The sequence below is a fragment of the Centrocercus urophasianus genome, unplaced genomic scaffold (genome assembly GCF_019232065.1).
Source record: "Centrocercus urophasianus isolate 14NV4802_14NV808 unplaced genomic scaffold, USGS_Curo_1.0 seq_37, whole genome shotgun sequence".
NCBI classification, from domain to species: domain Eukaryota; kingdom Metazoa; phylum Chordata; class Aves; order Galliformes; family Phasianidae; genus Centrocercus; species Centrocercus urophasianus.
The window spans coordinates 1-10,765 of record NW_024884944.1 but is presented as its reverse complement, the minus strand read 5'-3'; the positions used below and the strand labels follow the sequence as shown (position 1 = coordinate 10,765).

Genomic DNA, 10,765 nt, shown 5'->3' with positions numbered 1-10,765 from the left:
TTTTTTTTTTTTTTTTTTTTTTTTTTTTTTTTTGATTTCTTTCCTTGTCGGCATGGTACTGTGGCTAGGCCTGTGTGGCTTTCTGTGCAGCTTGATGCACTCCAGATGTCACAGAGCTTGCTATTCAGTAAGAATAATGAAAATCAATTTATTTGATGCGCCATGTTGGGAAGTTGGCTGTCTGCAACTAAGCCCTAGTAATCTCTGGTTTGGCGTAGGTTTCCTACTCTGGATCAGTGATGTATCACATGTGGAACTTTTTCATAGGTGTTGTTCCCAAAGCCCCTCAAGGTTTGGTTCTGGTTTTTGTATTCTCTCTTGCAATGTCCCTCTGTCATTAACATTATTTGGTGCTGTTGTATTTTTGTTTGTTTTTTTTTTTTTCTAGGTAATTTTGAGGGTTTTTTGAACGAAGTGTGCTGGTTGTGCCTTGACAGCAGAACCTCTCTGGTGGGATCACTAAAACTTTGTATTACCAGTGGCTTTGAACTGAAGGGCTGCTGGCTCTTCCTACGGATATACAGTTGGACCTTCTACAAGTCTTATTTAATATTTATGTATTCTTTAAAGCTATGTGAGCAGTGTGAGCTATCTTGGCATGGGGCAAGTGCCTGGGGCACCCACCAGTGCTTCTGGAATGTTAATGTAAGAGCAGCTGTGAGGGGTAGTGAGCACTGCCCTTGTTGGCATGGATTGCTCTGCAAAATGCCAATGAGATTTGTGTCATAAACGTTTATCTAATTTTAAACAAGAATAGTTTGTTCCACTTCAGAGGAAGGACACAACAGGAGAGCTGGAAGTAAAGCACAAACCAGAGTTCTTCACTGGCCTCAGGGAACCAGGGAGGTTTTTCTAGCTGTGTTAAATAGGTTATTCCTAGAATACATCCATGCATCATAATGAACTTGTTCCTGCTTAGTAGGCTCCAGGATAAGGTAGCTCCGAAGTGGAATTACTGTTTTTGGTATTTTACCTTTGACCTTTCAAAAGAATTACAGTAATGTCTCAAAAGAATTTTCTCAGAATATCCTGCACTGTCATCCATAGAGTGAATGGCATACATGGTGCATGATGGTGATTGTGTTTTTTAACCTTGAATTTTTGGTGGTGTTCTTTATCATGGGCAGTAAATTGGATGTGGGAGTTTGCATCTGGCTAGATAGCTTACTGGCTAGCTAGTCTCTAGTTCAGACAGGGTACATCCTGAAACATTAACTCATATGTCTGCTTTTGTTTTCTTTCTGCCACATCATTTATTCTTGAAGTTCTGAAGTACAGAACTGGTATTGTAGCCTATGTTTTTCTACAAAATGTTCTCTATAAGTGCAGAATATTTTTCAGAGTATTTAGATAAGATTTGGGGGACAGTAGGGTAAAGGAGAATGGGTCGGTCATCTGCGCTTAGAGTTTTTTAGTACATTCTTGATTTAATGCATTCATCCTTAATCTTCATATCTGTACATGGCTTCCTTTCTCTATTGCAAAGGTTTTTTTGTCCTCCAAGTAGTAGGTGACTGATTTTCTTTTCCCAGTTATGTGAGCTTGTGTGAATCTGCTGGATTACTTGAAGCCAGGTACAGTAGCAGATCCACAAAGAGATGCGATTATTGGCCTATGAAATGATTCTTTTTATCATATTCTTTTCAGAATGAAAGGGAAGGTCACATAGGTCTCCAGTCTCCAGAAACTATAGACAGAGTTTCATGGAGTTTTCTTTCATAAAACTCTGTGTAAAATAAATCTGCTTGTATTTAATCACTGCTTGTACTTTAAAAAAAAAAAAAAGAAAAGAAAAGGTTTTAAATCTGCTTTATGTGTTTAGGTTCTTGTGGATACTCATTCCCTCAGCTTGTTGCCACTTCAGAGTCTGCGGATTTTATAGTGACAGGCCACAGAGCAACCACAGTGTGCAGTGTAGGCTGTCATCTAATTCTTTAGACTCCAGCGATCTTGTTAGGTTGCAGTCTCAGGGTAGCCTCAATATTTGCACTTAATGAAATTGGTCCTCGACCAAATAATTGCATGGAGAAAAGGAGTGGAAGTGTGGTGAACATGAACACAGATGGTATTCAGAAAGAGTTCTGCCTATTTATGTGAGCCTGTGTTCCAAATGCTACATTTTGCTGCTGGCTACAGAAGAAAAAAGAGGGACTATTAAATGAAGCCAAAGTATACTTTTTTTTTTTTCCCTTGGTGTATTGGATGAAAAAAGTTGGTAGAATTTACCTATTCTATGTATTTTCACTTCATTGAAGAAAACAGATTTCTCTAGCTATTTGCTTGTAACTGTTTCTGTCTGGATGTGCACTCTCCTCGCATTTTGGCAAGGCTTTTAAGCATCTCCCTGTTGAAAAAGCCCTTGACATCTGCCTGCCTCTTTGTACCCTCTTAAAGTGAGAAAAACGTGCAGGAACGAAGGGACCTGCAAAAACCATCAGTGCTTTAGCTTGCTATAGGCTTTAATGTGACAAATGTTGACTGAGGCCTGATACTTGGAGAGAAGGTTCAGTGGCTGCCCAACTCAAGGGTGCAAGGATTGGGTACACGCTTGCGTGTTTGCACATGCTTGTGAGTAGAACGTTCTCTGAATTTGTGAAACTGATTGCAGTGCACAATGACCGGACAGACACGGTTGGAGGGCTTGGGAGAGGCCTTAAGTGGTATCCACAAAATATGTCTTGCTCTGATACATCTCTCCAGAGGTAGACTTGAGGACCAATCTAACCACCGCATCAGTTTACACCTTCAAAATGCTTAAATAGTTGAGAATGACTTTTTAGATGTGCTTGGCTGAAGTGGGGGAGAAGGAGCAGAGACTACTCAGCTAGCCAGAAAACAGTTTAGCGGAGGGGAAGTGTCAAGAAATCTTCAAACAGCTGTGAGCGTGCCAGGGGCGTGTGCTACTGTTTCTACTCTTGAACTGGGTATATTGAAATGTGTGTGCTTAAATGCTTTTATTACAGTTGATGCTGCTTCTTACGACAGCTGATCTGAGTTCATGTTTGCTAATCCTATAGAGAAGGAGCTGTTACTGGGTAGCTGTCAAGATGCTTGACTGCTGGGTGGATGGTATTTGCTTCTGGGATCTTTTGCTGTGTTCTTCCTCTCCCTGCCCCTAGTTCATGGTGAGTGTAATGAAAGTAACAGTATCAGTGGCGGTCAAACTGCTGAAAAAGACCTTCATGTACTTGTGATATTTAGATTTTTCTACACAGCATGATGACTGCTCTGAACCATCTTTCCTTGCTTGTAGAGGTACTGGACCAAATATGTATGCTAAATCTGAATTAGCACCCTTCCTTTTGCGTGCTTTTTTTTCTCCTAGCATTTTAATGCCTTTTTTCTAGGTGGTTTATTTTAACTCCAGGTTGTTTGGAGAGAAAAAAGCAGGAACTCTGTAGTTATTTAAGAAATGGAAATAAAATGACCTAATTCAGACAAAATGAATGAAGTTATTGCACCTTTGTAAATGTTGAAGAATTCCATTGCTGTGTAATGGCTGAACCTGTTAACTTATTAAAACATGCGGAAATGAAAACCTGATCCTGAGCTTTACTTCATACATGCTGAAGTGTTGTGTGTGGGCCGTGAGCTTTCTAGAAATCCATAAAGGTACTAGATTTGTTGCTCTGTTTTGTAAGATTGCCACCTCTGAATAACCCTTTTTTGCGAAAAGTATATACAGTCTGCAAGCCCTCAGCAAGTGCTGAAGCTTTTGTCTCTCCCTGTCTTATCTGTCTTAATCTCTCTGTCCTTCTCTTTCTCTCATTGACTCTTGCTATATCCCTCTGCCCATCTGGTTGTCTCCTTTTTAAATCTTCTTGCATCCTGCTCCCTTATTCTTAATTTTTTTTCTTCCTCTGTCTCTGCCCTACAGCCCATGGCTACGGGAGGTGACTGTTCCCCGCTGGCTGGGAGAATGCTGCACCAGACCTGACCACTGAGGAGAAGGAAGAGTATAGAGGTGCCAAGCGCTGCAACAGACCTCTTGGGAGTTGTGTGCATTAGTGACTTACTTTGCACTTGGCAAGTGGCTGTACTGAGTGAAGGAGTCTTACATATTGTGGGGGTCTGGTGGTGGCATTGTGCTCTCAAGGGCTGTATCAGTGGAATGGTTCTGGAGAAGCCATGTGTTTGGACGAGAAGAGTGGTGATGGGGGAACAGCTGCTCTACACAGGGCCAGTGGTAGCTACAGGATGTGGGATGGGAGGAAGAAGGGAGTGATGGTGGTTGGGCTGCATTCGGTTTGCTGCCTGAGAGCTGTGGATGTTGCAAGCTGAGGGAGAAAAAGGAGAGGGATTGGGGCCATACCTGGGCCATGGGGCCCACGAGAAAGTATCCTGTGACTAAGGTGGTAAGTGACATGGGATTGGGATGTGGCTCTAGGACTGATTGGTGGGATTGTGCTGAGTAGGTCTCGGGAAAAGACCCAGTGAGGGTCTTGGTTGTGCTGGAGGTGTGGAACAAGGGTGGAGATGTTCCAGTTTCGTAAGTAGGATATGTACTTTGGGAGACCAACAGAATGAATTAAGGCCAGTGGCAGTTAACGCGAAGAGCTCCTGGCCTTGGGTCTTACTTGCTCTGTCTTGCTGGAAAATATTTCCTGAGACTTACAGGTTTTCCTCACAGTAAGTTCATAATCTGTTCCACTTACTTAGCGTGTATCCCTGGAAGGATGATTGTAGGAGACAAGATCTGAAGCATTTTAAAAACAAATAAAACACCAGAAAAGAAAACCCAAACCAAACTATATTGACCCAGTGAAAGCAGCAGATTAAATGTTGGAAGGCTTAGTTCATTTGTTCGTTTTGGTTAAATTAGTCACGAATTTGCACAATTCATGTTTTCACATTTTGGATGCTGTCAGTCACGTTAGTTCATTCTGTAATTTGGAAAAGAAGAATTAACTTTGTTCTTTAGGAATTAAGCTCTCTTTCTTTAGCCCATACTTCATCGCTCAGGGAGGTGCTATTTTTGATCTAATGTAATGCCTTCCTAAAATTCAGTCCAATCTCAGTTCTCTACTGTCTAGTTACAAGAACTTCCAACAGACTGCAAAGTCAGGCTTTACAGGCCAGAGGTGGAGCTAACACGGAGGCCTCTGGATTTTCAAAAAAACACAGGAGGCTGAGAATCAGGTGCTTTGTTTGACATTTTTACTGCCTGTCCTACCTAACAATTCTGTCTGTCCATAGGGCACACATTTGGTTGGGCCCTAGCAGCTTGATGCTTATGAATGTAGTTCTTTCTGATGCTGAGCTGCGCCACTTGCTGTCTAGACCAAATACACATAATGTTGGAGGAGCTTATTTTTTTCGCTTTCCTTTTTTTTTTTTCCTTGGAGCAGTAGTACGGGGAAAACATAGATACTTTCTTCTATGCCAGTATGTTTCTCATAGCAGTATTCTAGGTATGGCTTCTGTTGTTGATTCCTTACTTCCTTGTTTTAAATACTGAAAGAAGCATACTGTTCTTTTTCTTCTGCCTATGTAGAACACCCTTTGTTTCCTTTGTATTTTTGAGTTGTACTCTCAAACAGAGCGTACAGCTGGATCTAGAATAGTTGCCAAAGAGTTGCCTGTGGGCAGATTGTGTTGAATTTCCCAGATGGAGGTCATAAAGTTTCTTGCCTCCTTGAGAAGTGTTCTTGTATTATTCTTATATAGCATTGTGTGTTTCTGCTGTATGGAGATATATATTTTAAATTATTATAATTCCATTATCTGTCTCCCAAAGGTGATGGTGAGAAGCATGCATGGTGATGACTTATGTGTACTTCATGCTTCACATTAATTCTTCCTTTGGGTCAATAGTAAACCAAATCCTTGAAAGTGTGACTGGGAATCCCACCATTATTAAAAGGGTTCAACCATGCTGCCTGTGGCAGAAGGCCCTGTGACAGATCCTTGCAGCAATTGGGAATGAAAGAACTGATGACAAGTTGTTGAATATCAAAACCAATCCAGTGGATATTTACAGGCATTGGGTGAACGGGATGGACTTTCAGAGTGGTGAGGCCAGGTACAGAAGATGTTACTACTATGTTTCTTCTAAAAGTAGCTTGGCTGTTTTGCGTTGCTCTGTTAATCGTTCTGAACCATCCTTGGCATGCATCTGTCCGATTGATACCAGCTTTTTTCATCACTTCTGACGCTAAAAAAAAAAACCAACATTTTGACACTGGCAAAAAAAAAAAAACAACCCAAAATATCAATTTATTTTTATTATGTATTTATTTATTGACAGATATTCATAAGCACTTGGCACAAGCTTGCTGGGTGTGGAGAAGTTTTCCGTGGTTTTCTTTGTCTTTTTAAAATTTATGTTATTTTCTCCCCTCTCATGCCCCATGTAACTTTGCGGTTTTCCTTTGCTCTCATGAAAAAAAGAGAACGGAGCACCAGGGACTGCGGTGCTGCTTCGCGTCAATCCGGTCAGAGTCGTTGTTTTAGCGGTCTCTGGTGCCCCCACGTGGCCAAACGGTGGAATTGCGACAGTATGTCGCAGGCAGCAGGACGCATGCGAGCAGGCGCGCGGAAGTGGTGTGCGTATGTTCTTGTTGCTCTGCGCAGCAAATACGCCGATCTTCCTTATACTTAATCCTCCAAGTAGTAGTGCGCTTGCGCTAGAAAGCTTATAATAACATTGTTTTTAGGAAGCCCACGCGTGCGGGTGAACAGTCAATTCCTAGACCGCCGACGCACTGATACTTTTTTATTTTCAATTCTGAGTTCTCGCTGTCTATTTGCTCGGGCGGTATAACACATGAGCCTGCCCCGGGAACAAACTATTTTGGCTTCCAGCGGACCCTGCGTACGTCGCATGCGTAATGCGCAGTGGAGAAAATCGCATGCGTGGGTGTGTACCCGAAAATGTGCAAGCGAAATGACGTGTACACTTTATCGCATATAAGTGCGGTAACGTGCTACACGTTACGACAGGGCCGAGACTGGCGCATGCGTTTGCTCCCTCAAAACTCACGCGTGCGTAGTGCAGGGGTGAGACTCGAAGATGCGCGGTGAAATACCCGGACCGGCGCATGCGTATTATTGTCTCAAAAATGTCACATGCGTAGTGAGACATCGAGACTGAAGCATGCGCAGTAGAGTGCCTGCCTGGCACATGCGTACTACGATGCCAGCCTAGGGCATACGCAGTAGGGTACAGCGTTGCGCATGCACAGTACGGTACCAGCCTCACGCATGCGAAAAAAAAAAAAAAAGCGCAAGCTTGGCGCATGCGCAGTACGAAGCTAAACGAGCGCATGCGCACTAGAGTACCAACGAGGTGCATGAGCAGAACGGTAACTGCTCTGCGCATGCTCAGTACGGTGCCAGTCCAGCGCATGCGCACTAGGGTGCCAACATGCCGCATGCGCAGGACGGTGCAAGACGAGCGCATGCGCAGTAAAAAGGCGACAGACAGGCACATACGCAAAACACTAACGGCGTGGCGCATGCGCAGTACGGTGCATACCAAGCGCATGCGAAGTACGGCGCCAGCCTGGCGCATGCGCAGTAGGGTGCACGCACGCCGCACGCGCAGAACGGTTCAAGACAGACACATGCGCAGTACGGTGACGGCGTAGCGCATGCGCAATACGGTGCCTGCCTGGTACATGCGCACTACGGTGCAAGCTAGGCGCATGTGCAGGACGGTGCCAGACAAGCACATGCGCAGTATGCAGCCAACCTGGCACATGCCTAGTACGATGCCAGCCTGGCGCATGCGCCATACAGTGCACGTCAAGCGCATGCGCACTACGGTGCGTGCCGGGCGCATGTGCAATACGGTGCCAGACTAGCCCAAGCGCAATACGGTGCCAGCCTAGCGCAAGCGCACTACGGTGCAAGCATGCCCCATGCGCAGGACGGTGCAAGACGCGTGCATGCGCAGTACGGAGACAGCCTGGCAGATGCGTTGAACGGTCACAGCCTGGCGCATGCGCAATACGATCCTGCCTGGCGCATGTGCACTACGGTGCCAGCCCAGCGCATGCGCAGTACGGTGCCAGCCTTCCGCACGCGCAGTACGGTGCCAACGTGGCGCATGCGCAATAGGGTATAGGTCAGGCGCATGCGCAGTACAGTGCCTGCCTGGCGCAAGCGCAAAAGCGTGCAAGCATGCCGCATGCGCACTACAGTGCCAGCATTGCGCATGCGCAGAACGGTGCCTGACTGGCGCATGCGCAAAAGTGCGCTAGAATGCCGCATGCCCACTACGGTGCTAATCTGGCGCATGCGCACTACGGTGCGTGCTAGACGCATGTGTAGTGCTGTGCCAGCCTGGCGAATGCGCAGAACGGTGAATGCCTGGCGCATGTGCACTACGGTGCAAGTCCAGCGCATGCGCAGTACGGTGCCAGCCTTGCGCAGGCGCAGCACGGTGCCATCATGGCGCATGCGCAAAAGCGTGCTAGCATGCCGCATGCGCAGGACGGTTCAAGACCGGCGCATGCGAAGTACGGTGCAAGACGAGCGCATGCGCAGTACGCTGCCAGCCCGGCGCATGCGCAATACGGTATATGAAAGGCCCATGCGCAGTACGGTGCCTGCCTGGCGCAAGCGCAGAACGGAGCCTGCCGCGCGCATGTGCAAAAGCGAGCTAGCATGCCGCATGCGCACTACGGTGCCAGCCTTGCGCATGCGCAGAACGGTGCCTGCCTGGCGCATGTGCAATACGGTGCCAGCCCGGCGCATGCCCCGTAAAGAGCCAGCCTTGCGCATGCGCAGTACGGTGCCAGAATGGCGCATGCGCAGACGGGTGCCTGCCCAGCGCATGCGCAAAAGCGTGCTAGAATGCCGCATGCGCACTACGATGCTAATCTGGCGCATGAGCACTACTGTGCGTGCTAGACGCATGCGCAGTACGGTGCCAGCCTGGCGCATGCGCAATAGGGTGACAGCCCCGCGCAAACGCAGTAGGGTGTATAGCAGGTGCATGCGCAGTAGGGTGTCGGCCAGGCACATGCGCAGTAGGGGGCAAGCCTAGCGCATGCGCGGAAGAATGCATGACACGCGCATACGCAGTACGGTGCGTACCAGGCGCATGTGCAGTAGGGAGCCAGCCAGGCGCATGCGCAACATGGTGCATGCAAAGCGCATGCGCAGCACTGTGCGTGCGGACCACATGTGCAGTGTGGTGCCAGCCTGGAGCGAGCGCGGAAGGGTGCATGACACGCGCATACGCAGTAAGCTGCGGGATAGGCGCATGGGCAGTACAGCGCCAGCCAGGCGCATGCGCAGTAGGGTGCCGGACAGGCACATGCGCAGTACGGTGTCAGCCTATCGCATGCGCAATAGGGTGCCAGTCCCGCGCATGCGCACGACGGAGCCAGCAAGGCACATTCGCAGTAGGGTGCAAGCATGGCACATGAGCAGTACGGTGGAAGCCTGGCGCATGCGCAGTACGGTGCATGCAAGGCGCAAACGCAATACCGTGTCAGTCCGGCGTATGCTCAGAACGGTGCCTGCCTGGCGCATGCGCAGTACGGTTGCAGTATTGCGCATGCGCAGTAGGGTGCCTCACAGCCGCATGCGCATTAGAGTACATGCCGGGCGCATGCGCAGAACGGTGCTGCGCAAGCGCATGCGCAGAGGTGTGCTGGTCAAGCGCATGCACACAAGGCTGCCAGCCGTGCACACGCGCAGTTCGATGCCTGACTAGCGCTTGCTCGGTAGGGTGCCAGTAGGTTAAAAACAGGGATGTCTATGAAAATAAGAGATATTATAGGCTAAAAACAGGGATTTCTAGGAAAATAAGTGATATTTCAGGTTAAAAACAGGGATTTCTACAAAAATAAGCAATATTTAAGGTTAAAAACGTGGATTTCTACGAAAATAAGCGATGTTATAGGTTAAAAACAGGGATTTCTAGGAAAATAAGCGATATTTTAGGGTTAAAAACAGGGATTTCTACGAAAATGAGTGATATTTTAGGTAAAAAACAGAGATTTCAAGGAAAATAAGCGATATTTAATAGTTACAAACAGGGATTTCTATGAAAATAAGCGATATTTAAGAGTTAAACACAGGGATTTCTAAGAAAATAAGCCATATTTTAGAGGAAAAACAGGGATTTTTATGAAAATAAGTGATATTTTAGGGGTAAAACAGGGATTTCTACGAAAATATGTGATAATTTAGGGTTAAAAACAGGGATTTCTACGAAAATAAGCGATATTCTAGGTTAAAAACAGGGATTTCAAGGAAAATAAGCGATATTTTAGGTTAAAAACAGGGATTTCTATGAAAATAAGTGATATTTTAAGTTAAAAACGGGGATTTCTAGGAACATAAGTGATATTTTAGGTTAAAAACAGGGATTTCTAAGAAAATAAGCGATATTTAAGGGGAAAAACAGGGATTTCTAGGAAAATAAGCAATATTTAAGGGGAAAAACAGGGATGTATACGAAAATAAGCAATATTTAAGGTTAAAAACGTGGATTTCTACGAAAATAAGCGATGTTTAAGGTTAAAAAGAGGAATTCTATGAAAATAAGTGATATTTTAGGTTAAAAACAGGGATTTCCATGAAAATAAGCGATATTTAAGAGTTACAAACAGGGATTTCTATGAAAATAAGCGATATTTTAGGTTAAAAACAGGGATTTCTATGAAAATAAGCCATATTTTAGAGGAAAAACAGGGATTTTTAGGAAAATAAGTGATATTTTAGGGGTAAAACAGGGATTTCTACAAAAATAAGCGATATTTTGGGTTTTAAAACAGGGATATCTAGGAAAATAAGCGATATTTAAGGG

The 10,765-nt window shown here is 45.7% G+C and overlaps 1 protein-coding gene across 7 annotated transcripts in view; it reads left to right on the top strand.

The window, feature by feature from the left end:
- C2CD2L (C2CD2 like) overlaps positions 1-5,639 on the top strand; it is a 22,589-nt gene extending 16,950 nt beyond the window's left edge. For 5 of the 7 annotated variants that reach the window (XM_042831882.1, XM_042831883.1, XM_042831880.1 and 2 more), the window contains one exon: positions 3,018-3,538. In XM_042831882.1, coding sequence (XP_042687816.1) covers positions 3,018-3,055 — 38 coding nt within the window. In that variant the 3' untranslated portion in view covers positions 3,056-3,538. Of the gene's footprint in view, positions 1-3,017; positions 3,539-3,877 lie in introns of those variants that run through there. The other 2 variants (XR_006171027.1, XM_042831881.1) reach the window with 2 other exon arrangements.
- Positions 5,640-10,765: the final 5,126 nt, after the last annotated feature.